This window comes from Tympanuchus pallidicinctus, unplaced genomic scaffold, assembly GCF_026119805.1.
Source record: "Tympanuchus pallidicinctus isolate F22 unplaced genomic scaffold, pur_lepc_1.0 scaffold3, whole genome shotgun sequence".
Taxonomy (NCBI): Eukaryota; Metazoa; Chordata; class Aves; order Galliformes; family Phasianidae; genus Tympanuchus; species Tympanuchus pallidicinctus.
This window is the reverse complement of record NW_026294747.1, coordinates 89,544,273-89,571,226: the sequence shown is the minus strand read 5'-3', so window position 1 is coordinate 89,571,226 and position 26,954 is coordinate 89,544,273. Positions and strand designations below refer to the sequence as shown.

The window sequence follows — 26,954 nt, the reverse complement described above, 5'->3', positions numbered from 1 at the left end:
CCTCTGTTTACAGGAACTCTCAACTATTAATAATATTTTTTTCTGTTGCCTGAAGGCGTCATGCATTTGATCATCCTTCATGAATGTGCATCTCATCATATACTCTTTTTATCCTTGCCACCTTATAGATTGTGAAAGTCAAACCTGAAATACACAGGTAATATCAAATAATTATCAATTTTAGACTCCAGGAAGCTGTGGTGATGTTACTGTAGCGTATTGTAGGAAATGATGAAGACAGGCTGGTTGTGGAAAACACAGAGTGCTTGCAGTTTTCAATTTAAAATGTAAATCTGATTTTTTTTTTTTACAAGTAGGTCTTTGTATCAGTTTCTACTTTTTTTTTTTTTTTTTTTTTTTTTAGTTTAATCATTGGAATATCTTAAAATACTGCTGGAATTAATATTGGTACTTAGGAAGCACTGTCACTGTACACTGTGGCAAAGTCTCACATACGTACATGTTAATGAGAATATATTCCTGTCTTATGTTCTCTTGCCTCATTTTCCTTCCCCTCCCACTTTTTTTTTTTTTTAAGTGTTGTATTTTATATATACATATTCTTTTTCCACTCTGTTCTTGGTTCCCTTTTTTTCCACTGATCCACCTGGTGGCAGAAGACTGACAAGCTTATTTGTGTTAGAATTTAAGTGTGGCTTTTGTTTCATTTTCCTTTTGTTCCCTCTGCTTATATGCAGCATCAGCTGGGACCAGGATCGGATTATGCCAGAACAGAATGCAATCCTGTAGTAGGACACTTGCTCATTGATAGAGTTACACTGGGAAGGGGACATGAGCAAACCTATCTACTAGAACTGAATGGAGCAGAGATGGTATAAAAGACATTGTGACATTGACTAAGAATGTATTTTGGAAAGCTAGACAACAGCAGTGTCTACAATATAGCCTAGACTTTTAGGAATGACAAATTAATTGCAATTAAACAAGGTTAAGGAGTTAACTAAAACTTCAGAGAAATCAAAAGCAAGAAGCTTTCAGCCAAAATGAAACATTTCAAAAGCCTAGAGAATGAAGATCTTTCTGATATACCACCTACTTTTACTACCGTGGTATTGGTTAGTTAAAATATTTGCTTCTGGTTCTCTGGGCAAAAAGAGGAAAGACTAGCATGTAGAGTTCCAGCCTTTCATTTAATCAACTTCACTGATGTAGGAAACAACACCAATCCTTTGCATACAGATAAGCATACACAATGGCTATTGTAAAGCTACAGTGCAATGAAAAGCACAGGGTAAAAGCAGAGTCAGTGCTGTAGGCAATGTCCTAGACTGCAGCAAGTGAGGATGAGCCCAAAAGCAGCAGCTGCTGCTGTAGAAACTAAGGAAAAAAAGGCTGTTTACCTTTGAAAGGCCACAGGTAGCTAAGGCTCTACGGTAAGATATCCTTGCCTCCACTGCCAACCCCTAAGTGAGGTTTGGAAAGGGATGGATCCTTCACCCCTTCTGGTCACTCAGGTGCATTGCACTGAGCTCCCCTGGGTTAGCCCTACGTTCCCACCAGGTGCTCACTGTTTCATGCTGTGACTTAGCGTTTCTGCTACAGCTGTATTGGAATTTCTGCCCCAGCTGCATAGGGATGAGCTTCTCTACTGCAATCTGGCTGGAGTGGCTGTAGAGGTGCTGTTGGAATCCTGTGTGATGGACTGGAGGAGAGCCAGGCAGAGCTGCAGGCACTGCTGGTTGCTGGAGCCCCTGGAGCATGCCTCATGAAGCAAGGATGTGATCTTTAGGGAGCACTCCCTGGCTGCTTGGGCACCTCTGAGCTCTGTTCCTTTCTGGGAAAGCTGTCTTTCTTAAAATTTTCCTCATTTGGCTTTTTTTTTTTTTTTTTCTTTTACAATGAAAGCAACCTTCTAGCCCTGTAAATGAAGTAACCGCTTGTTGCGACACCAGACTGGTACTGGTAGCCTGAACGCGTTTCCGTTTAGATGCCTTTCTAGCGGTGCAGAACTCAGGGCAATTTACTAGAAAAGAGCAGAAGGGGTGACGTTAACGAGAGAAGAAAAGTGAAGCTGCGCAGTGCGAGGCCTCGCGCGGTATTACAGACCCGGCACGTCCTCGTACGGCCGCCGTGAGGAGGCGTGGAGCCGCGCGCTGGCGGGCGGGACTCGGTTCTCGGCGGCACGAGGACGAGCCTGCGCGTGCGTGGCGGCCGCACGGCTCAGAGCGCGTCGCAGCCGCTCGTCGTCCGCCGGCGGCGCCTCCTTTGTGGCGGGCGGGCGGGCCGGGCCCGGCCCCACCCCCGAGCCGTGTCGGGCGCAGACGAAGCGGAGGCGCCATTTTGCGCTGCTGCGGGAGACGGGTTGGGAGCTTTGGCGGGAGGGGGGCGGACGGTGGCGGACGGTGGCGGTAGGGATAGCGTTAACCGCGGTAACTGTAGCGGTAGCGGCGGCGGGTGCGGTCGCTGCTTGGGACCAGCGTCCCCGTTCGCCCGGCCCCGCGGTCAGGACTTTGCCGACATGAGCGACGTGGAGGAGAACAACTTCGAGGGGAGGGTGAGTGGCCGTCCCTGCCGGGGCCGTGCTGAGGGCCGGCCGGGCCCGGGCGGGGAGCGGGGGCGCCCGGTGCGGCTCGGGCGGAGGTGGCGGCGCGGCCGTTTCTAAAATGGCTCCTTGGGGAGCCCAGCTCCCGGCGGGGCCCGGGCGCTCGCGTCCCTCCTCTCCCCGCCGTCCTCATTTATTTCTTTTATTTCTCTTGTGACTCGGCCCGGCGCGGACTGGGCCCCGCCGCCTCGGCCCTCGCCCGCTTCCTTCTCCCTTCACGGCTCCGTCCCGACCCCCTGCCCGGGCTGCGGGCGCTATCGCCCCCCTCCTCCCTCCCCTCCTTTCTCCCTCCCCCTCGGCCTGGGCTCGCCGAGCCCCGCGCTCTCTCCCCACTTCTCCATTATTTCCGTCCCTGCCCGCCGTCCCGAGCCGTCCGCTCCCGCTCACCCCGCGTGCGGCCCTCGCCGTGCCCGCCCGATCCCTTTGTGAGCGGCGCCGCTCGCGGCAGCGCCCTCGGGCCGTGCCGGGATCCCCGGAGGCACGGCCCTCCTCGGGAGCCGCGCGGCGCCCGGCCGTGTAGCCGAGGGCTTTATCTCAGCGCCGCTGCGGTTTTGTAACGCTGTTAGGCCCGTGTCTTCTCTTCCCCTCCCTCCCATTGCTGCGGTTTCTCTGTACGCCTGTAATAACCGGGCCTTTCCATTTTCTGTTTCGTTTTTTGTTTTTTTTTTTTTTTTTAATTGCTTAGTGATGATGAGGATAAGCAGCAGTTGGAAGCTGCTTGAAGCAGAAATTAAACGTGTGTTATCCTCGCTCCATCACTGCTGAAATTTTTTAATTTTGAAGATTTTTTTGTATGCTCCCTAAGAATTGCTTTAGAAGAACACCTGAGCATCCTTTTGGTGACTTTTTCTGATGAACCAGTGGTAGCAGCTTTTCGCTTCTATCAGGTTGTTGCCTGGAGAAATGAACGTTTTAAAAGAGCTGAGTCTTATTCCAATAATGATCTTTACAGAAACGTGCTTATCCTTTTGTGTTGTTAGTTTAAAAAACAAAAACAACCGAAAAACCCAGTCCCCAGGCTCGGTGTGTTTTACCTGTGCAGTGACTGCTGCTGGTTCCTCAGGTGAGGTAAACAAAATCTGTTCTTGTGTTAATTGTTACACAAAGGTGGCAGGTACCTGTGCTCTTTCCAGTTAAATAAGCTAATCTCTGGGGGAAGCCAGCCAGGTCTGAGAAAGCTGAGCAGCATGTGTTCTTTGTCGTTCATTTTTAAGGTTTGTTACTCCAGTCACATCATCTCTATCAAGATTTATATATTTTTTTTATATTTTCTTCTTGATATTTTGGCAGCTCTTGCTTTTTGATTGAAATATTTATATTGGGTTCCTTAATGGGTCTCTTGTTAGTGCTAAAGAAGCAAATAGAGCTGAGGATTTCTGCATATGTTCTGCCAAACGTAGAAGTGAAACAGCATTTTGACAGTATGTGAAGTATAGGAGTCCCACATAGCAGTTTTTCTGTTACCTCTCAGTTGGCTTATGCTTTATTTTTTTTGAGGTGGAAAGTCTACCTGTTGGAAAGAGCTGCTGACCTTATTGAGCTTTTCTTTGGAAAACTTGCATTCTTTTCAGTCCTCAGTATTGGAATTTATGAAGCACTCGCATGTGAGTGTCTCATTTTTCTAAATGTATCTGAACACAATGGCAGATAATTGATTCTCCCACAGCATTTTTTTGTTCTAATTAAGAATGTTCCTAAGTAGTTCTTTTACTTATTTCAGTAATGCATTTTTGATAACGCTATTAAAATACTTAGAAAACCTTGTAGCCTAATATATTTATTTATTTATTTTATTGTAACTGAAAATAGTTGCAGGTGTAAAATTAAATGCATAAATTTGTGGGAGGAGGGGATTTGGTGTTTGACTTGATGTTCCTGATCAGACCAGAACTCTTAAACGCTAGGATGTCTTAGTGGTTTAGTGTGCTGTGTGCAGGCACGTAAGGATTGTGTGGCCTAAGTCTTCAGCAGAAGAAGAAACAGAAGACGTGGGGTGGGGTCTGGGGGTGGGAGAGGGTTTGTGAAGAGCCTGCTTTCCTCAAGCTTACCACGAAAGAGGTGTGAGTGCCTTTTGAGTTCCCCCCACCTCCTTCACTACTGGGTTTCAGTACCCACTGGAGTGGTGTTTGAGGAGGCCTGGTTCTTGTAGGTAGCAGTAATCTGATGCTGAGATGAAGGTACTGATTGAATGAGTAGTAAGCAAACGACTCTTTCAAACACATCCTGGTATATAAGATTAGCTAGAAAGTCTTTCCTGTTTTGCCTCTTACTTGTGGATAAGTTTCATATGTGGTTATTGATAGTTTTTAATTTTCTACTTTTTGTTTTAACTTGTAAATTTTAGAATCATTTCCATTATTTAATATGTAGAGGAGATTTAGGATGATCTCGGAAGCAACTTTCCAGCAAGGCTGTGTAGTTTGTGCTGTCTAGGAAACTGCCTTTCTGAAGCATTGGATAAAATCATTGTTGACATCAGTAGGGATTTTTTAATTATTATTACTCTCGAGCTTGCTCATTTCTTTAGTGACTGCTTTTTTTCAAAGCAGCTGTTAATCAGATATGCTTAGGCTAATCAACATCTGCTCTGGCTTTGTATCATTTTGCTTCAACTTCAGCAAGTTTAGTTGCTGGTTGAACAGAAGAACTCTCTTCCGCTTCCTCCCCAGAAAGCACAGAAACATGGTGATTTAATAGAAATTGCTAGAGTAGTTGGAAACATAATAGACATTAGAGTTAAGTTTATGGGTTTCAAGGAGGAAGATGATTTTAAGTCATGTTTGTATGCAGTGACTTGAGTTTTGGAGCAGTTAAAGGATTTTATCAGTATTCATTGAGAGCAGGTTAGGCAGATGAGGCTTTTTATCCTGTTGTTAGGTAGCAGGCAACTTTAAACAAGAATTTAGGTGTTATTTCCTTTCATCTTTGTCCTTATTTGTAACAACACACTCATCCAGTGCATATTCTGTGATGCAACTTCTTTGGAAGCTTTCTCTGAGCAGTGAAGGACTGGCAGTCTGAACAGAGCTGGGCAGAAGCTCCACTTGCAGCATTACAACGAAGGCAGAACTCCAGATTGATTGCCCTTGATTCTCACGAGATGCTTCTTCCTGCTTGCTGTAAAATCACAGTGGTCTCCTTCTAAAAAAGCACTTGAAGTATATATTACTACTAAAGGAAGTATATGTGTTGTTCCTATGTATGCGAGTGGCTTTTAGACCTGCTAATCACAAGCTTCATGAAGAAAATATTAAAGTTAACATATGTGCTAATGTTAATTATCTAAACCTGATCACGCCTGCAGCACTTTGATTCAGACTAGTGTAGTGGCAATCTGCTACTTCAGCAGCAAGCAGGCACACTGCTTACTATGGTTGTTGAGGTACAGATGTGGCTGTGCTCGTGCTGTGTGGTTCTGCATCAGCTTGGAGAAAGCTGTGATGGTGTTTCTAATGGCAGGCATGGAAAGGAGACTTCTTTGGCAAGTTGATCGCTTTTTTTGTTCAGTTGAGCTTAAAGTTGAGGTCGGTACCTGGGCAGAAGACTACCTACTGAACCCTTCCCTGAGCAGGTGTACATTCAGCCCTCAGTGAGAAGATGCAGAATTGTAAGCTGATAATCTGCAAGAAATTAATTGCTGAAGATTTTTTTCTTAGATGGAGTAGTGTAATGAATGAATGCATAATGCTTGTTGATGCTGCTAACTTTTTAAAGGTGTCTGCAAGGCAGCGCAGGTTAATTTTGCTTTGTAGAAAAGTTTATTGCCTACACATATGCATTAACACATTTATGGAAGAATAGCTAATAAAGGGATTAGTTTGAGTATAGAGTGACAGGTCATAGCATTAAACAAATATTTTTTAACTTGTGAGCTTCAAGTCAGTAGGCTCCTGTCAAAGCAATAGCTAAAAAGTATGATGGTCTTATCTCAAAGCTTTGCTACTGAATTGATGAATTCATCCAGTGCATGTCGGATGATATTAAATTTGCTGCTTTTCTGACCACTTATACTTTTCTGTTTCCTGATAAAGTTGGACTTCATTTATTTTTTGGCATTTGGGCAGGAGTTTTCTAGCAAGATTTTTATGAAGTCTGAGCTTTTGTTTTGCTCGTTCAGTGGTGTTGCTGGGCTACTGGTGCTGTGTGCTTCCATCCCTGGTGTGCTGTGGGTACTTCCTAAGGTTGAATGAAGCACAGCTGAAATTAGTGTGATTTCATGATTGTTTTTTTTCTTCCTATTTTACTTTCCATATTTTGTTAGCAGAAAGCCTAGCATAAGCTTCATCAGCTCTTTTTATTTAGTCTCACTGTAGATTTTGATAGCCTCGTGATAATCCTGTTCTGTCGTACCCTGAAATGGTAGCACCTGGGGTGAGGTAAGACATGACACAGTGAGGGTGAGAAGTGGCTTAAGAGAGCTATTTTTGTTGTCTCACTGTCTTTTATCATACCCTCTGATGGCAGCTGGAAACCTAAAAGTATTTTGTGAAGACTTTGGCAGTTCCGCTCACTGTAGAACTGTTTTGAATAACTTTTTTTTTCTTCAAGGAATACCTATATTTGAAAGCAGCATTTCTGCTGAAGGATGTGAGGAAGACAAATGAGAGACAGATGTACCTGGGATCTGTTGATACAGTTGTACAGTGTGGATGAAATGCTCTGACGTCTTGCTCAGCTGGCTGGTGGGGAGCTGTCGGTGAATTACTCAGTGCCTAGATATATGCAATTGTTAGGTAATGATAGGAAAGGACTTTTCCTGTCCGTACCGCTTGGTTTCACTTTGGTCTTTCTGGAAGAAAGAGGGTGTGAAGAATGGAAAATACTCGTTGGCTTTGGAGTTGTCATCCAGAGAATCAGTTGCTGAAGCTGCAGTCCTTAGATTGCATTCCCCTACAGCAATTTATTTGGCTCCTGGTTCCAGTTCTTTATGAATCATTAATCCCACTTCCCCCATATGCTGAGGGTATTGCAATGGGACGTTCTGAGGAGCACACTTTTTTTTTTTTCCATTTTGCCATGGGAAAAAGTGTTACTTGCACGTGTTTTCCCTCTGAAAGGGAAACTTGATCTGAAGAATATAGACAGTCAGTCTCCCACAGGCTGTAGTGACAGCAAATCTAGATACTTGGAAATAGTGACAGTGAGTATCTGCCTTGCGAGTTTGTGAGGGTTAGAGCAGTGACTGGTAGCTGCACAACAAAGCAGAAGATGCCTGCTGTCACTCGTGAGGTGGTGGTGGGGTGAGAAGCTGAGTTGAAAAAAGTGCAGTCTAATCTATGGCCTTCAGGTGGCTGAGGATCTTCAGAGCAGAAAGAGAAGTAAATGTTGAGGATGCAGAAAGTGTAGCTTGTTCTCTTGTCAGTAGTCAAATTCATTTCTGGGTAAATATGGAGCAAAGATCAGAGTGTGTAAATTGCTTGAAGAATAGTAAGGGATTGGAATGCTTTGGATAATAGAGGTGTCTATTTGCTCTTGTTAAAGATGACATAATAAGAAAAAAATTAAACATAGCATTCTTTTTGATACTGCAGTGGGCATAAATTGTTAATGCAGGACTGTTGGATCTATCTGACACAGACTAAGAGTTACCTTGATTATTTCCTTGTGGGGAAACAGAGGAGGAAAGTTCCTTAAAATCTCACTTTGTGACACTTTGAAGCTCTGAATCTCTTAATCCCTACCTGTAGTCTTGCTAATATAAATCTTATTAGGTGCTTTTTCAGTGACTTCCTTAAGTCCTTAAACTCTTGCAGCTTATTATGATTCTCTTAGTCCCTCCTGTTGAAGAGCACTGTAGGAGATAAAACTAGGTGATCAGTTTGCATCGGAAGATGAGATGTAATTGCCTGCCAATGCCACACACACTATGCAACTGCTAACAGGTAATCTCTCTTTAGCTGCAGTTACATCTACAGTAAAGTTGAGGAAGTTTGAAATGTATACAGACTTACGCTGTCACCTCTGTTGCTCCACTTCTAAGGTTATATGCTTGCAAATGCAGCCTCTGAAGGGCTTAAGCAACGAGCTCTGAATGAACGTGGCCTACATGGAATAACGTAATATTTGCTCTCGGCAGCTGCGTATGGACTCACTGTCATAACCGGTGCTATTAGAAAAAGCTGTGGGTGGTGTCAGAAGATGCTGCAGGTGAATAGATAAGGATGCTAAGCTAACTTTTTCATGTATGGGAATTACCAGGTCCTCAATACTTTTGGTACCTCCCAACAGAACTGTGACGTTACTTTTTTCTTTTTTCTTTTTGCTGCTGCTGTTCTTTTTGTTGTTTGTATCATTATTATTGTTCAAGAAGTGGTCTTCCAAATGTAATAAGAGTGGGCAATATAATTTCCTCACTTCTTTGCTTTTTTTATTGGAAGTTCTTATTTAAATCTTGACAGTGATGCATTAAATGCTTTTCTGTATTGCTGATTACTCTTACTGGGGGGAGAAGGGGGACGGGTGGAAGTAACTGCCAGAGAAAAAGAGCTGCTGCTGGGGATTAAGTGTAAAGGGAAGAATTGAGGAGAGGTACTTAAAAAAATCACATTAGTGCCTTTAAAGGATAATGTGTGTATAGATGCTTTTTTTTTTTTTTTTTTTTTTTTTTTGTGAAGAGTCAATTTTAGATGTAAAAATATAAACATCAAAATTCAGTGATATCAAAGTGTGCATCCTTCCTCCTATTTCTGTGACAGCCTTGTAGCTAGATCAGCAGTAGGCTGGTTTAATAAGGGAAACCTCTAATGCTGTGGTTCTCATGTCACAGCCAGGCTTTCAATGTAGCCCTTGCTGATAAGTTTAACATGCCTGTCATCCCAGTAAGTGACGTTCTCCATATATCCCTTGCCCTTTTCATTGAGGTGAAGGGCAACAGGTAGCGTAGCTGTAATGCTTGTTAGTAAGGGATCTTTCAAGTTCCATTTTGCGCATTTTTATTGTCTAGAAATGCGAGGAAGGAGCCCTTTGAAAAAGGGGTTGGGTTCAGAGTGCTAACTGTGAAAGGAAATACAAATCTGAATTTACGTAGAGTGATAAATTGAGAAATACGTTCTGTGGACAAGCAGGAGGGGAAATGGTGAAAATAAGAGTGAAATGTCACTTGTGGGAGGGGAACTTGCTATGCTTTTTTCTGTTAAGAGTTCTGCACAATTTTTTGTGATAATGTAGATATTATAGATACATACAGATTATATGTGTAGTATTTCCATAGTTCATTCTTGTTGCTGGGCTCCCTAGAAATGCTGCATACTAAAGGAATGTGAGGAAATCCTAACCTGCTCTTTGTTTACTTGTTTTCTTAGTTTTTCTCGTGTGCACTATCATACAAGAAAACAAGAAAGTTGTATATTTCATTGGATTGCTTTGAACTGCTGTATTATGTCTTTTTGTTTTTGTGGATTAAGTTGTATGCAAGAAAAACAGGATAACAATGAGGAAGAGAAAGTAGGAAGAAAATTTTGTCTTGCGTATATCTATGTGCATGTACTGTGCGAGTAAGTATGTGCAGAGATAGATTTTGACTGGAAATTGTTGGCCATTCTATTGAACTGAGAGTGTCTTAGTAATAATGTGTAGGAGTAGAATTTGGGATATTGAATGCTGAGAAAACACAGTTGCTTTTTCAGGGGGGAAATTCAGTTGCCGTGTCAATATTTTAATATATTTGTGCTAAGTAGTCGTTTAGTTCATTTGTGTATCTTACAAAGAATAACAAGTTTGAAAGGGGAGGAGGGTAGCTTTGAAAATACAGTAAAACACTGAGAACCCAGTAAGCTTATTGTTAGACCATAGACACTTATACAGTTTTAAAGCTTTTTTAAAAAAAGTTGTTTTATAAAGTAGTTTCTTGCACTTTACCTGCTGGCTTTTCAATTTGGTAGATAACATCTGAACTCCAGCAGAGTTTTATAATCCCCACGTGCTTAAATATACTAAATGTTCTTTTTCCATTAAGGTTAATGTTCGTGAAGAAATTGAAGAGTTTTTTCCAAGAATGTGGAAGATAAATCAAGATAAAAGAAGGCTAATGAAAAGTATTAAAGATCAGAAAATTAAAATTGAATGGGGGAAAAAATTGAACAGAAGATTGGTCAGATAGAAGCACTTGAATGTTTTTTTAAGGCTATAATGAATTGTTTGAATTGGGGAAGAATACACGAAGTATGAAAAATGAAAAACTCAATGAAGAATGAAGAAAAGTAGAAAGCAAGAGTGAAGTAGAATTAAAAGAATCTGGAAGAATGAATGGGTCCTAGGTTAAGTAAATGTATGGTTTATGTTCCAGTGTCTGTATGATCAAGTTGTAGATGAATTTGCATGATTACTTAGTTAATAGAGAACTGGTGATCTGGTTCGAGCAGGGATCTATTTGAGGAAAGCATACAATATTAACAGTGGGCTAGCAAAATGAAATTTGTTCTGGAGGGTATTCCCTAACCATTTGTTTTTCAGGAGCAATCAATATAATAGAATTACTGTACTTTAAATGTTAGGAGTTAGGCATTTATACAACCAATACCATTTGTAATACTGTTCTTTTTGTTAGGAGTCTCGCTCCCAGTCAAAATCTCCAGCTGGGAGTCCTGCTCGTGTAAAATCGGAGAGCAGGTCAGGATCTCGCAGTCCATCGAGAGCTTCCAAACATTCTGAATCACACTCTAGGTCAAGATCAAAATCGAGGTATGTCTGGGAAGTAGTTCAGGTTCATTCAGAGTTATTGCTTTTGTTCATTCATTCGTTACATTACTGAGATTTTTTTTCTCCTGTAAAAGTTATATTTTAGAGGGTGTTAAGAGGGCCGTGTTAATTTGCATTTTGGTGGCAAAGGCTGGGGGAAGATTCCATAAGTAATAAAGCATGTGTATGTAAAGAGGAAGTAATGTAAATTGGAATAGCTGTGTAGAAGTCGCCCCTAAAATAAAGCGATTTAACTATTCCTGAGAAGGGAGAAGAGGTTACAGTTCACTTACTCAAAATCTAATGGTCTCTTTCCTCAAAAATCTTCATGGAGAGGGTCTTGTGTGTGGTCCCTTTGTGCAGGTACGAAGGAAGACTCAACTGAAAACCACAGCAAAAGTAGCCTGTGTTAGATAAGGGTTAGCTCTGTATTGGAGCTATTGGAAATGTTGAAGGATAATTGCTTGGGGACAGTTCTTGACATTTCTTCACTGAAATGCTGAGTCTTTATAAAAACAAAATCTGAAAGCTACGGCTAAAGTTGAGGATGGGTAGCTTCTTTATTTTCCTGGGTTTTAAGATTTAAATTCATTTTTAAATCTCTTCATCTCCCTGTCAGTGTGTACCTGTGCAGGCAAAGTTCTATAGCTCTCCCTTTTAAGGAAGTGGTAAAACAGAGAGATCCCTCTGAGTACAGGGAGGACTGCATGCCTGTCTTCTTTAAATGCATCTTAAAATATTTTTCAGCTCAAACAACTATTTTAATTGTAGCGAGCCTCAGAAAAATGAATTTGAGGTTTTTCTCTGGGAAGAGCAAAGCTCACAATTCTATATGCTTGTGTGCATATGATGTAACCAAAACCTTTATCTTTGTTGAAGATCCAGGTCCAGGAGACACTCGCACAGACGTTACACTCGCTCCAGATCCCATTCCCATTCTCATTCCCATAGGAGACGTTCTCGAAGCAGATCGTACACGCCAGAATATCGTCGTCGAAGGAGCCGTAGTCACTCTCCAATGTCCAACAGAAGAAGGCACACAGGCAGCAGGGTATGTCGTGTTCAAGGCTGAGTATTAACAAAACGGTGGCTGCTTTAACAACGGTGTGATCAAGTTAACTGCAGGCTGAGTGTGATTTACTGTCGTGTCAGTGGAAGATAGGGGAATTGGGTTTTGAGTGAAAGAAGGGGTTGGAAACAGCAAAGTCTTTCCACTGGCCTTACTGCTTGTGCAAGTAATGGGGCAGATGCTAAGAACCGTAGCACTGCATTCAGTGTAAGCAGATTGTTAATGTCTACTTCCCTCTGCTCTACCTTTGGAGTTTTTTTTTTTATTTTGTTGCCAGCATATACCTCGTTCACAAAATAAGGTCTTCTCTGGTTACAATGAAACAAAACAAAACAGATACCTACAAGATGGACCAGCGAAACAAAGGAACAGGCTTCTGAAGTGTTCTTGTTCATAACATAGTTTACAATGTTGAAGGTTGCTTGTGATTTTATACCTCTAAATAAATGAATTGGGTTTAACTTGAATATACCTGTGCACTGTTAGCTAATATGTAAATCTTAATAAGCTAGAGAAGAAGTTATGCAAAGGACCGGTAGGCCTCTGAGAATTCAAATGGGAAATAAATAGTCTTTCTGTGGACAGAATAGAAAGCGTAGGTAAACAAACTAAGATGCAGGATACTTCTTGTATGTCATTCTGAGAGATCTCCCCCAAAGTCATTCCTTCTTCAGCACCTTAGGTTTTTGCATTGCTTCAAGCTGATCAAAATAAACGTTGCTGCACACTTCTTCCTTGGTGAGGGCTGTGATACTTTCAGCTTTGATGTAGTTTAGTTTCTCTGAATGTATTTATGAATTAGTTCTGCTTATGGTGAAGCTGCTCACTAGGACCAGATAATACCAATGTGAGAGAGAAATGAGTGTGTGGAAGGCAGCAAGACTACACCAGTGCTAATTAATGTACAGTGTCTTAAGCTGCTGTGAAGCAGCATTTGTAGTTAAGCTGTTTGTGAATTGTTGCTGGTGTTTAATCATGATGTAGTAAATATGAATCTAATGTCTTGAAAAGTTGGAAGGAATAACTGAACTTCAAAAGGCATAGCAGATTTCCTGGTGAAAGACAAATGAATCTACTTTATTACTTTTAGAAATACTAGGATGTTTTGCTCTGAATAAATTCTGGGAGGTTTTTTTTTTTCTTGGAAATGACTCAGTGACTGTGAAACATGAAACTCCTTTTCAAAATGAATTCCACACTAATTCTGAACAATAGTTCTAGTAATGTCAAAGCAAAATAAACCAGATTTGAATTCTCTAAATGCAAGGTCCTACAGACACCAGAGAAATTGGTGACAATTTTGCCACTTCTGCTGACCTGGGTCTGTGGAGGCAGTACAAAAACTTGATATTAAAGCTGTCTTTTTGTCCTCCACCACTGAAATCCATCTAGTGATGGATGATGTAACTATCTCTTGTTGCTTAGGTTGCACAGACTGGTTCTCTTGTCTCGGAAAAGGTAATTAGGTTTAATTTTGAGTGGGGATGTATAAGAGAGCAATACTGAGGAGCACCGTGTGCAGGGACTTGTCTACGCAATGTTTTAAAAGACTGTGAGTTCTCACTGCACTTCGTCAGTGGATGCTAATGCCACTGAATTATTAAATAGCCTTAAATGAAGAGGAATAAAAAAGAAATGTAAACCTCTCTAATTGAAACTTCAAAGTGGCAGACTGCCAGTTTTTGTTGTGCCATTTAATGTGATGAGTTGTATGAAGTTCATGTTCTAAAAGCTGGAAATTTGGCAAATGGAAAAAGCAAATAGGCAAGAATTTTGTCCACTGTTTTTTACAATGGGCTCCTGAACACAAACTCTGAAAGTGGAAAAATCCACACCAATTTGAAATGTAGCATTGCAAAAATAAGGAAAGGTAGGATGGAAGTGTAGGTAAATCACATTCTTCATCCCTCTTCTGTGTCTTGGTAGAAGATGAGGAGAGTTTGTCAGCTGTGGGTTTTTTTGGGGGGGAAGCGTGCTCCTGTTTAAGAAAAGTGAGAGTTGTGCTGTCGCAGTGCTCAGGAAATGCTTAGCTGCTGCCTCATCCAGACCTCTTCCTTGATGAGAAGCCTTTGGCTGAACCTGTGCTCCACTCTTAATAGTGAGTGGCTTGGAATACGGTTTGTTTACTGACCTTTGTGTGTGAAAATTTTTTCTCTGTTCAGTCTTTTCTCTTTATGGTGAGGGAGAATCCTTTTAAAAGAGAGTTGAGTTAAATTGGATTCTTGCAACAAGAGCTAAGCTAGGTTGCAGATCTCCTGATAGAAGAAACTGATGGGCTAGTTGAACATGCTTAGATGAAAGCAGGTGAGCAGAGCTTGTAATGTTCTTCAAAATGCTTGTGAAAATAACTGCGTATGATGCCCCTATTTTCTACATGGAAAAATACTATCCAGATGCTTTTTACCTCCTGCATATAAAGATGTGCTTATCTCAGTCACAGCTAGTGAACTAATGCTATGGTTCTCCAGAAAAGGAGTTTAAGCCTTAAGCAGAGTCTTGTAGAGTAAACTTGGAGCATACAGGTCATAGGCGTGTTTGTCTTTATGTTTTGCATGCTGACTCCCAGAGCTCTTTATTTCAAAATCTGCATGTTGCAGATTAAAACCCAGGTACCTATGTGCATACTCCAAAATTTTGGTTTAGTTATTTTTTTAAGTTTAAGGTAGAGACCATGCAATACCTTGGCTCAGCCTTTAGTCTCAACTTGCCTTCTGTCTGTGCTTTAAAGCAGAAATTTCCTTTGTTATGGAAGTTTTGAAATTGAAGGCTTTACTTCAAAATTGTCATCTAAAAACTGTCATCTTGGTATCCAGAACTACGGAGTAGAGTTCATAAAAGAGCATGTGAGAAGAGCAAGGCCTCTTCATTCTTCAAGTCACAATGAAGAGGAAGCTCTGAGGCATATTACTGTGCACCAGTGGCTCTGAAAATCTGAAACTGAAACAGAAATTTCAGCTGTTAACTTCCCATTAGTATTTCAGCAGGAAAAAATGAAATCCCTCTGCCTGTTATTATTATGCTGTTATTTTAGAGTATTCTAGCGTAGCAGGTGTCAGGAACTTGACTGGAAAGGAAAAAAGCTAACAAAAAACACTCCACTTATGTTGATAAAGGTAGCCCCTTAGGGGTTGGCTTAACTCTTGAGGCAAGTAGGGAAACTTTGAACCTAATAAAAAAAATGAATTGCATTACCTTGAGCAATTGTACAATTCCATGTTTGACTTACTTTAGTTGAATTATACAAATAGTTCAATCTCTTGCATCATGTTAAAGGAGTCTGGAGTCTTGTTCTAAACAAGTGCACATGCTTCTGAATTAGTTTGGTAGAACTAGTATTTGTTTCTGTGTAGTTAAGTTGGTGATTTTGATCCAGCTTTATGGGGCAGAGAGAAAATTTTCAATTTAAATACTAACCTTCACTATATCTGAAGGGGAAGTGTTGAGGTGGGAAGGAAGTACCCAGTTCTGGTAAAAGGTGAGTTAAAGTTCAGCTGTTTGTGCTGACAAGCTCAAGTGTATTTATTGTATGAAAGTAGAGGCAGCGTCCAGCGTTTGGCAGTGTGGCATCATTGGTGACGGTGTGGGAATGTTAAAGATGGGAGGGACTTTGGGATGACTGGCCCATTTTTAGCACCCTTAAATATCCTGACTGCATCTTGTTGATGATTCAAGTGAAAAATATTAGTAAAACAGTTTCCTGTTTGCTGCCTCTTTTCTGTAGTTGTAATACCTCATGTGGTACTGATGGCACACTTCAGAAACTTGAGAAATTTACCCTTGTGTTTTCTAAAATAAATATCAGGAAATTAGTTACATTTTGAAAGTATCTTAAGATTGGAATGTTAACTCTTGAAGTATTAAAATGTATAATGAGCTATACTTCATAAAATGTTGAGAAATGTATACGTGTAAATGCATGACTTGTTTTTTATTAACTTAGCTGGTGTTAACCTCTTATCTTACCAGGCTAATCCGGATCCAAATACATGTCTTGGAGTGTTTGGTCTCAGTTTATACACCACTGAGAGAGATTTGCGTGAAGTCTTCTCTCGTTATGGACCTTTGACTGGTGTCAATGTTGTTTATGACCAACGGACTGGACGATCGAGAGGATTTGCTTTTGTTTATTTTGAGAGAATTGATGATTCTAAAGAGGTAAATTCAACATTTGCTACTTAATCAGCGTGCTGTTTGTGTATTGTCTTCACAAGTATCTTTGTAAAAAGTTGTGTGTGTTCACTACAGAAGTTCTCTGAGATTCATTTCAAATGCTTTCTTCAAACTGTGTGGCACTTCTAAACAGATTAACAACACCAGTTCGATGTTCAGAAGCTCAAGTGAAGTTTGAGGCTGACTGTTGTTTGTATTGAATCACTAACAAAAGTGGCAATTTGATTTCTTAATCTGTTACTTCAAGATGAAAATCTTCAGACAGGCACAGAAGAATCATAGGATTTTTCAAATTTTTTGAAAACTAACTCTTGAAAATAACTTTCTGTATCAAAATTCTGAATACTTTATTCACCATTCTCTTTGGAAGTGTGTTGTGCATTTGAGAGTGTTTGTGTCTTGAGTTAGTGGCTAGTTAGAAAATAGCTGTGCGTGTCTGGACTAAGTGTCCATTAGTGTAATTGATGTGTAAGGAAGCAATCAAAGAATCTGAACTGCAGTCTGTATTATGGTTCACTACATTCGGTTTTTTTTTTTTTAACCTGTGTAAGGGTGCAGCAAGCCTTACGAATTTACTAAGATTTCATGAGTTTGCTGTTAAACAAATAGATGTATTCTGTTTGTTCTGACAAAATAAAGAAGTGTCTGTATTTCAGTTACCCAAGGTATTTTATCATACACTCCTTTTTAGTAACAGTGCACTTGAATGTCATACCTTCCTCATGAGGATATCTTTTCTTTCTTATGGACAGACGTAACACGTTTGTGCATAAACAATCATGGGCAGACGTTTCAGATAAGCAGTTTGATTCTGTTTTCACTAGGTAAAAGTATTCGTATTCATGATGTTTGGGTATGACTTCTCTCACTTAGCGCTGCAGGGTGGGAGGATGACAGCTGTGGACCTACTGTCAGTAACTTAAAAATGAAAACTGCTGATGGGAATTATGGTACTGAAAGTCATGAATAACTTAGTTGGGCTAGATGCATTTTTGAACTTTAACTCATTTCTGGTATGATTCTACAAGCAATTGTGATAGAGCAAGCAGCTGTAGAAGGTGATGAAACAAGACTTACAGAGAGCCAGTTTATGACAAGGATAGAAGTTGTATTTGTATGATTGTTGTAGGTTATAGGAGAGGAGCAAGTAAAAAGAGCTGGAAGCTTCCTTCAGCTTCCCTTTGTTTCCCCAGTATCACCTTGAAAGGTTAAGAGAGGAGTTAATGGGCTGGATTGCTGTCTGTTCATATTTAGTGGTCTCTTTGGTTCTACTTCTTAGTCTTGTGTTTGTTTGCAGACTGGTAGGATTCTGAAGCTATGACTGTTCTGTAGTGCAGTCAGTATCCAAAACACTTGCATGTTGTTTTGTGGCATTCATGTGCCGGTTTTGTCTGTTTTAAAACTTCGTGTCTTTAGAAGTACTTTTTTTCTAGTTGTCATTGGCAATGGTCATGCATGACATCATACATTTTTTAAAATGTTCCGTGTAAATACCATGAAGTAATTTGTTTAGTATGAAGCTGCTTTGGCAGAAGGTACAAAATTGGAATGCAGAGCAAAAAAGATGGGATATTACATACAGAAGCAAAAATGTAATAAAGATGAGCACTGTAAGAAGGAACTAAACTAAATGGGAATATTACCAAATGTTTCCCATCTCCACTTTGTTCCAAGTGGTGGGACTTTTTTCATCCCTCCTCCTCTCTACATCAGCTCACTGGGGAGAAAAGATGGCTTCATTTGACTTAATTTCACAGACCATGAAGGCAGATTTGAAGTAGGAAAACAGGATACAGCTATAGGCATGAAACTGACAGGCCCTGGAGGAGGACTAAGAGGAGTGATATAAATCCTTGGGGAAGATGGGTCAGATGTGAAAAGCTGGGTATGCTAAAAGTAATGTTACTTGAGCTGCTTCTGTTTCATGTAAATACGTTTCCTCTTTAAAGAAACAATAAAATAAACCAAGCCTCTGAGTATAGGCAGTGTAAAGCTCCAGGTAAGAAGTGAAGTGGAACTCCTGTCTTTTTTAAAACAGTCATAGATGGATTAAATAGGTTTAGAAAAACCCTGGCAAGAGGGGGTAATCACTGAGATTTCACATCATCTTCTACCCTTCCCAGAGGGATGCTCGAGAAAGCCTTTTAGTTGGTGTGCTTTGAAACAGTGTTGATTTCAGATAGGACACCCAAAGAGTTGTGAGTAGTTGTCTTTAAACTTTGCAGTTTGGTCAGCTGTGGTATTGCGTGGGTTCTCTTGCAGCTGAAATCCTGCTGGGATCTTTGCTGACACTAGTAAACTTCCTTAAAAATCACCTCAGATATTGAGCTGGTGGAAGCGTAACCGTGTCTTGCTTTTTTATGAAATTACATTTTGGTTTCTTGAAAGCAAGAGAAGTAGTATTTGGTGTTGTTTTTGCCCTGTGTGTTGCAAAGTCTTGTCTTAAGTTATCATCCTTCTGCTAAGACTTCAGAGCCACACATGAGGAGTACAGCATTGCTGTGTGAAGAGCCAGACTTGTTATCTTCTGTGGAAGACCTCTTTCTGAAGACTGACATACTTTGTTTTGTAACACTAGCACTGAACAGTTAATGCAGTGTTTTAGCTGAGTTATTCGCGTGTCCACCATGGTAGTAGTTTAGGATTTTTGTTTCTTCCTCTTACAGAAGAAGTACACACTGTGTTGCAAGCTGTGTAGTAGAATGGGAAAAAAAACAACCACCACCTTTTGAGGCAGATTGATTGTCTTGGGGTCAGTAATAACAGGATCACAAGTAAAAGGCTCGGAGTTGTATGGAGGTGGTTCTACATTTACTAGGGATTTCATTCAGGCTTTTCAGTCACTTGTCACACAATCAACCAGTAGTTGTTAAAACTGAGACTACTGTGAATGCTGTGTCTGTACAAGGAACTCATCTGTGAAGCATTAACTACAACAGCTGTTGGCAGTATGGAATATTCAGTTTCTCATGCTACTTACATGCCATTTACAGTTTTGACCATGTTTCAGAACACTTTTCTGAAGTAGTGTGGATTGACAGTTAAGACGACCCTGACACAGACAACTGAACCTCTGACATAATTTGTTGCCTGAGACTGTAATATTTCCATGTTTCTGTGTGTTTCTTTGTTCGTTTGCGCAAGACATTCTGTGGTGCAGGCAGAGCAATTTAGAAGAGTTGTTATTGATCAAAACTTCTCCCACTGCCTTAAGTGATGTTTTCGGCATCAAGAGGACTCTCGGTAAACCAGAAAAGAGCATGAGAATGTCTCCCATGTTTGGAATTGAAATTGGGTAAGCCTGGAATTACAGGCTTCTGGAGACCATTGCTAATAGTTAGAGAAGCATACCCAGTTACTCATTCTGATTCTCTAAAATCTTGTTTGTCTTTACACTACAGCTCTAAGGTTTGCTTTAAAAAGAATCCGTGTAATCAATAGATGTTAAAGCTCAGAAACTGGGGTGGGGAGGGAAGTAATTACCAGTATTTTGATTATATTTAAAAACAAAAAGCAGCGATGATGTCTGTTCGTCCCGTGCTTCACCTGCAATTCAGTAGAGGTGATCTTATTACTGTTGATGCTAAGTACGACATAGGAAGGATTTGGTTTCATAAAGAAAATAGGATGTTTAGATCCTCAAAGTAGATTTCTTATAAAATGAGTTGTAACAAATTGTTTGTGTTTGGCTATTTAAATATATTCAGACTACTTTCTGTAAGCACTTGGACATTTACAAAATGCCAAGTACTGTAATACGCATTGGATGAGTTAAAATCTGTTGAATTTAAAGTTTTCTGTTTGTAGCCGATGGAGGTCTGACCCAGTAGTTAGGGAACTGCTCATCTTGACTAATTAACGCCTTACCAGTACTAATTCAAAAGACTTTTATTATTAAGGGTACATTGTTCTAGGTTTAAAACTGTAATCTGAGATTGTGTTCCTACCTGTGTCACTGCCAAGTCTTACTCTGTTTCTGACCCTCCATGTACAGGTACAGAATGTGGTGTATGACATCAGTGCGTTTTGCAGCCAAAGCTGCTAGTGTATGTTCATGTGAATCCCAGCTGCTTGCTTGCTTACTGTCGTCTTGCAAAAGCTGTGCCAGTCTTTTAACAGTGCTTAGATATTTGGAAGAAAACCCAGGCTGTGGAATAAAAATAGATTTGTCAGTTAAAGGCTCCTGAGAGGGTATTATAAGCCTCTAAATCCCAATATAATACGATTTTTTTTTTCTTCAGCATGTTTTATTTGATGATCTGAAAAATATACTTCCGATTTCTAGACAGCATTTGAGAATGCTTCTTAATTGTTGGCCCAAGTGTGCAATGTCTTTTCACTTGGACATCCAGATGCTCTTAGCGTTTGTGCACGTACAAAAGCAGCAGGAGAAGCGAGCAGAGATTTGTTTGGAATGAAACACGCTACTCTAACAAAACTGTAAAATCCCACATTTGGTTATAAGGTGCTCTTAGTTTGAGGAGAAAATGAAAATGTGAGTAATTGTCAGTTACATGTAAGATTCCAGTCTGTGTTCAAAACAAACATGTGGTGCCGCATGTCTGAGGTGGTTTTAAAATACTGGTGGAAGTGCTGCACTCATTCGCTAGTTTGTGCTTGGCTTCGGGGCGTTACGGTGTGCGAGCTGCAGTCATGAGGGACTGAACTGAGTGGTGGTATCAGTATTGTTGCTTTCTTGCAGCTTGAGGATGAAGATAACCATGGAAGGCTTCACATGCCTATGTATCTATTAACATTTTGGCTAACTTAAATTTTATAGTTATCAGTTATTGCTAACAGCTGTTAAAAGCAAATATAGTGGAAGTTTTACCATTGAGAAAGACATCAGATATTGTGACTGAGGCTTCTGGGTTCCATGCAGACTGGGAGCTATCAGCTAGTCATCATCTGTTGAAATGTAATGCATCTCAGTACTTTGAAGATGAACCATCAGATTTTGTTATCAAAAGTAACTTGTTGGCTGTCTTGCTGTTACCTTGCTCTTCTCTGCACCGCTCCCTATGTCAAAGAACTGTTGGGTTGGTTTTTTTTTTCCTCTAAGAAGTGTTTGTTCTTCTGTTGTTTCATTTGTTCTAAATGAACCTAGTGCCAAATGATCTGGGTTTCAGGTGGCTGTCTGTCAGCTCACTGCATGTTGGGGATCGGACATGAAAGTGCCACGAAGCAGGAAATTCCTTTCTTTTTAGGATGCGTTGTGTATTGCCAAATTTCCAGAAAGATGCTTTTAATCATAAAAGTTAGTATTTCCACCAGCTTGTTTGCAGCATTGTTTTGGATTTGTAATAAGTCACAGTATGCATGCACAGAATTATTTTCATTTCATCCTTGTGCAGCAAGATCTAAAAAATTACAGGCTGGGAAGCTGAAGTTAATGAACATGCTTTGTTCAGAAAACATAGTAGTGTATGTTGAGATGTGACATGGTCTGGCTCAGCCGAGCAGTTAGCCTAGGTGTGATGTTGCTGTGTAGGAACAGGCGTCACTAGGTGGCGATATAGCACAGGTATGAACAGAGCTCTTAAAGCACAATAAGTGGGGATAAATAGGCTAGTGATAGATAGCTCGGTCACTTCCAGTTTGGAGCCACAAAGTGAACTCATGTGGGTGTTAGTTTTGTTTCCTCCTCTACGTAGATTAGATGTGAATTCAGCAAGGTTCCTGTCACGGAACTGGTAAGAAGTGAATTTCTGAGCAGCTGTTATACCCTTTTTTGGTTTTAGAAAAAGGGAAAAGCTGCTCTGCTCAGAGGCGTGTTCATGAGCTGGGGGTGTGAATTGTGTCTCAGGTAAATAATATTAAAAAAAATCTTGAGTTAAACTCAAGATTGTAAGATACATCTGTCCCAAAAATGAAAATAATACATATAGGACAAGCTGCCTTGTAAAGTAGTATTTTGGAGATCTTAGGGCAGTGGTAGATGGAAAGTGCAAACACCAAAAATGTCCTTTGAAAATTTTAATAACGATTAAATCCACCATCAGTTATTTGTGAAATTATTTTTTTCAAGGTAGCATTCCCTGTGTATAATTCTCATAAGTTTGCTGTGGTCCTTTGGAAAAACTGCTTGCATGATTTGGGTTTGCGAAAGGCCGTTGTATTGATTCAAAGCTGAAAGGAGCGGGGTAGGACCCCCAGTGAGCGCGTGCACGGCTGTGAGCAGCTCTGAAGGCGCGGGCTTCTCAGGCGCAGCCCCCTGTGCGTATGGCTTTGGCTGGCCGCTATTGTGAGAGCGGGTGGGGAGGAAGGTTGTAATTAGGTATCCATGTAGGCTGAACCCGCCATTTTACTAAGCTGGAGTAGGTCCTTGTAAGGGAGATGGCAGGAGGCTGGGAGAGCATGAAATGGCAGCCGACTAGCAGTAATCCGGCCATATGCACCCTACAGGAAGCCACTGTTTTGCACAGCCTTTGAATCCGCCCATCCCCTCTGGGTCGGAGCCGATGGTAGGAAAGATGTGGTTTTCAGGAAAAGCCGTTTTGACTTTGTTTACCTTTTTGATGGGTAGAAGGCAAAGTCTACTACAAGGGAAGCGATTGTGCTAGTGGATGGTCCTGTGCTTTCTTAAAAAGGGATTGATTGCCTGCCACGGCACTCGGCGCCTCGATGCAGCCCTGAAAGCGCTGCCGGCAAGCGGGCCGGGGGCTGGGGCCGAGCCACCACAATGGGGCACTAGTAGCCAGCCTAAGTGGAGCCGGCTTGGGGCTTGTTGGTCTGGGTCTGGCAGAAATCAGTGTGGTTTGTGCCTAGCTTTCCATAGGAGGTCGAAGGTTTCCTGTCCTCATTCCTTCTCTTTCCCGCAGGCAATGGAGCATGCAAACGGAATGGAGCTGGATGGCAGGAGGATTCGGGTGGATTACTCCATCACCAAGAGAGCGCATACACCCACCCCAGGCATCTACATGGGCAGGCCAACGCAGTAAGGAGTCCTCATTTCCTGTGGTGGGACTAAAATTGATTTAAATGGGAAGACTGAAGTCTGGTTGAGGAAACTGTGCTGCAGACTGCCTATTTTATTTTTACATTTTAGAATTAAACGTTTTTCTGCACAAAGGTATTAATGTAAAGTGTGTTACTGCGATTCAGATTTAAGTCCTTCTGTGGTTTTTATCTAAAAAAAAAAGTGTGTTATTTTTAAAAAAATTTCATCCAGCACATTCAGCTAACACACCCTTAGCTTTATGAAATACCAGGGTGCCTATGTGCCTTCAGTTCTAATGAGATCTAGGCTGAAAGTCTTGATGGTATTTTGCCTTTTTTGGGAGGGGAGTAGGTGTTAAGGGTTATTTGTTTGGAAGGTGTTTACGTGCTTAATTATTAGATTGTTTAAGGGCTCAGTCTTCAGTGTCTGATTTACAATACTGAAAAATGTTTTTGAATGATTTAATTTGATGAGACTATAACCTGAATTCCTTCTTATTTTTTCCTAACAGCAGTGGAGGAGGTGGTGGTGGTGGAGCAGGTCGACGCCGTGACTCTTACTATGATAGGGGGTATGACAGAGGGTATGACAGATACGAAGAGTATGACTACAGATACAGGTAAGTAATGGTTGTATTTCTGTAAAAAAAGAAAAAAAGAAAAAAAATGTTGGAAGAAAACAAATTTCTCAGTTTTAGATGGTAGAAATGTTACTCCATTTGTACAAGATTCCTCATGTGTGCTTGCTTTGTTGAGAGCCGCCTTACAGTAGATTTTGTAATACAAGATTGAAGTGCTTGTAATCTTCAGTGTTTCTGTAGTGCAGTTACTTGTTAATGGGTTGTGTGAGAGGTTAATTTTGCTAGCTGGAGAAGGTGTAGAACGTATGCCCTCCAACTGTAGCAGACAGGAATAAAAGGGAACTCTTCCGTACTGTATGTAGAACCAGGAACAGCTGACAAACAGTGCTGCTGAAGAAGGAGTTATTTGTAGATGGGGTTTTTAATGCTTGACATTTTACAGCTATCTGACCATTCTGAAAGTTATCTAGTTTCAGAGAATGTTGTACAACAAGAATGGTAGGCATCTGTAAAAGCACTTAGGTGTTTACAGAGCTAGTGAGAGTTTATTAAATGTGCTGTAGAGATACATCAGGTTTTAAACACGTCAGATAGAGAAATACAAAAGCATTTGTTAAATAACTGTAAGCCGCAGCCAGATCAAGCTGGAGTCATTCATGCAGGCCAAGGTTTTCAGTGCTAAGGAAATGATAATATTCTGTAGAAGTGATGTGAATGAGGCCTCTTTCATTATGATTGTTTGCTTTCTTTTTAATTTCCTTTAAAGGAGACGATCACCGTCGCCTTACTATAGCAGGTACCGGTCACGGTCAAGATCCCGTTCCTATAGTCCAAGTAAGTAAACAGGAATGAATAAATAGAATCGGGCTGGTGTGACACCTGTTACAGTACTAACTGGTCAGTGAGAGTTCTGAACGTGAATGCAAAAAAACCTGGGCTCTGCAATGCTGGAGTCTGTGTGTGCTCTTAGTTCATAGTAACGATGTTGTCTTTTGTTTCTTTCCAGGGCGCTACTGAAGATCAGAAGAACGAACAGCTGAGGACTTGATTTTTAAATAAAAAGTTTAGATCTTAGCTTCCCTACTGTTTTCCCTCCTTCCCCTCCCTTCCTTGACCTCCATCCAGCTATTTTAGAAAACTTGGGTTCATTTAGAATATACATATCTTCCGTTGAAGTATTCCTGTTTTCCATCCCTCCTTATGTAATACTCTTAAATATCGTAATTGTAGTTTTTGTGTAGTATAACATCTTAAGAAAAGTTAAATAGAAAACCCAAAGTGTTGATACATTTTGGAAGTCATTCCTATTTTGTTTTTAAAACAATTGGACTCCTGGCTAATCAAGAGAGCGGTGATATTTTTAAAGCTTGCATGTCATACGTAATGCACACACAGATACTTTGATATAAACCTGCATTTCCAAGTAACTCGTTGATCCTTGTCTTAAAAGGCAAACATTTTACTTTGATAAACAAGTAACAACTTCGAGCCTTTACTGTAAAGACAAATTTATTTAGGTAGTGATGAACCAGAGGATTTTGGTTGGTTTTTTTTTGTTTTGTTTTGTTTTTTGGTCAGGTAGTTGCTTTGAATGTAGAATATTTGAGCTAGAGAAAAAAATGGGTATTTGACTGACTTGGAAAACATCCTTGTACACTGAAAATTAAGGCTGCGTTTTATAGATAAATTTCTGGATAGCTGAACAGTGGAAAATATTTGGAGTTAAAACCATAGAACTCCTGGGATTTTTTTTTTATTGTGCTTGGTTAAATATTTCCCCTTAATAAGTGCAGGAGAAAACAACTATTTATTGAACATAGCAATTAGTTATATAATTTGCTGTTCACTTAACAACAAACAGACTTTTGGTATTGCAATAATGATGAAGTTTTGTTTCCAGTCCTTTTGAAAGCATGGATGGAAAACCTGTAACTACATGTAAACTTTTCTTTCCTTTCAATAAAAGTAAATTCCACTGAGATGTACTTTCTTGTTGTCTGCTGTGCGTCTCCCATCAGCTTGGTAGACAGGTTAAGCAGGACGCGATACTGCTGAATGGTTAGTAAAGTCAGCATTTATCAGCTTGCCTGGGGACTTTGCCTTCCCTGAGAAGTGGCATGCAGTGGTGTGAGATGGCTAAGCAGAGTGGGCAGTCCGGGTTGTCCCCGACAGCTTTGGCACTTGGAATCATGGTGAGATGGTTTAAGGAGAGGAAACGCTATTAACTTTGTTTGGGTTTCTGGCAAGTTGTGCCCCCTGAAATAACTTGCCATGCGGCTGGCTCAGTGTTGGTGTTGGCACAGCAACAGCAATGGAACTACCAAGCTCTTGCAGCAAGAAGCATCGCATCCTGGTTGTCACAGAATGCCACCAAAAACATTTCTCATAATTTTAAGGGTAAGCGTATGAAGCAATTGTAACTATTTCTGAGTGTCAGTGCCAGGAACTATTTATGAGTAATTAAAAGAAACAGACACCCACATATTTTTAAAAGATTTGATAGAACACACATGGAGAAATGTGTATCTTACTGCTGCTGCTCAGTGTTTATCTGTTACGGTTTATCCCTAAACTGCAATTGAAAGTTCTCAATAAAATGAGCCTGTGTTCTCCCAGAGAACTTTTCTTTAGGGTCGGTGTTCAATGGATTTAGGAGCGCCATTTATCTGACTGATAGTGCTGGTGGTGTTTATGAAAGAAAGCAGCCTGGTGAAGCAGTGTGTGCGGGCCTTGAAAGACAGCTGATTGCACAGGAAGTACTTCCTCCTGCCAGTTTCCAGTTCTAGGGCTCTGATGGTACACAGAAGTTTTGCAACAAAGTAGAATTAAGTCAACCTACGTAACAAAACTCGGAGAAGATGTTGCTTTGTGCTAGTACCCAGAAAGCTGCATTTCGCCATGGGATTTGAATAAGTACTGACTAAGGAAAAACCCAGTGGTTCACCTTGGTTCTTCT

At 40.7% G+C, this 26,954-nt stretch overlaps 1 protein-coding gene across 3 annotated transcripts; it reads left to right on the top strand.

Annotated features, from left to right (window-relative positions):
• The first annotated feature begins 2,299 nt into the window (after window positions 1–2,299).
• On the top strand, window positions 2,300–25,977 carry TRA2A (transformer 2 alpha homolog). Of its 3 annotated transcripts, none has more exons than XM_052693740.1 (8): window positions 2,300–2,515; window positions 11,109–11,242; window positions 12,119–12,290; window positions 16,275–16,463; window positions 23,300–23,415; window positions 23,930–24,037; window positions 24,765–24,832; window positions 25,005–25,977. In XM_052693740.1, exons 1-8 carry the CDS (start codon window positions 2,480–2,482, stop codon window positions 25,013–25,015), a joined length of 834 nt encoding a protein of 277 aa, XP_052549700.1. In that variant the 5' UTR covers window positions 2,300–2,479; the 3' UTR covers window positions 25,016–25,977. The 3 variants fall into 3 exon arrangements, with proteins under 3 accessions (XP_052549700.1, XP_052549701.1, XP_052549702.1); XM_052693741.1 differs by having other exon boundaries at window positions 2,301–2,515; window positions 10,518–11,242; XM_052693742.1 differs by lacking the exon at window positions 2,300–2,515 and adding an exon at window positions 4,574–10,829.
• The last annotated feature ends 977 nt before the right edge of the window (window positions 25,978–26,954 follow it).

What these genes read in the sequence shown, in the direction of transcription:
- TRA2A (XM_052693740.1), top strand. Translation starts at nt 2,480, where the DNA reads ATGAGCGACGTGGAGGAGAACAACTTCGAGGGGAGG. An exon ending in GAAGGCACACAGGCAGCAGG is followed by an intron (nt 12,291 to 16,274) that starts GTATGTCGTGTT and finishes TTATCTTACCAG; the next exon opens with GCTAATCCGGATCCAAATAC. An exon ending in GAATTGATGATTCTAAAGAG is followed by an intron (nt 16,464 to 23,299) that starts GTAAATTCAACA and finishes TCTTTCCCGCAG; the next exon opens with GCAATGGAGCATGCAAACGG.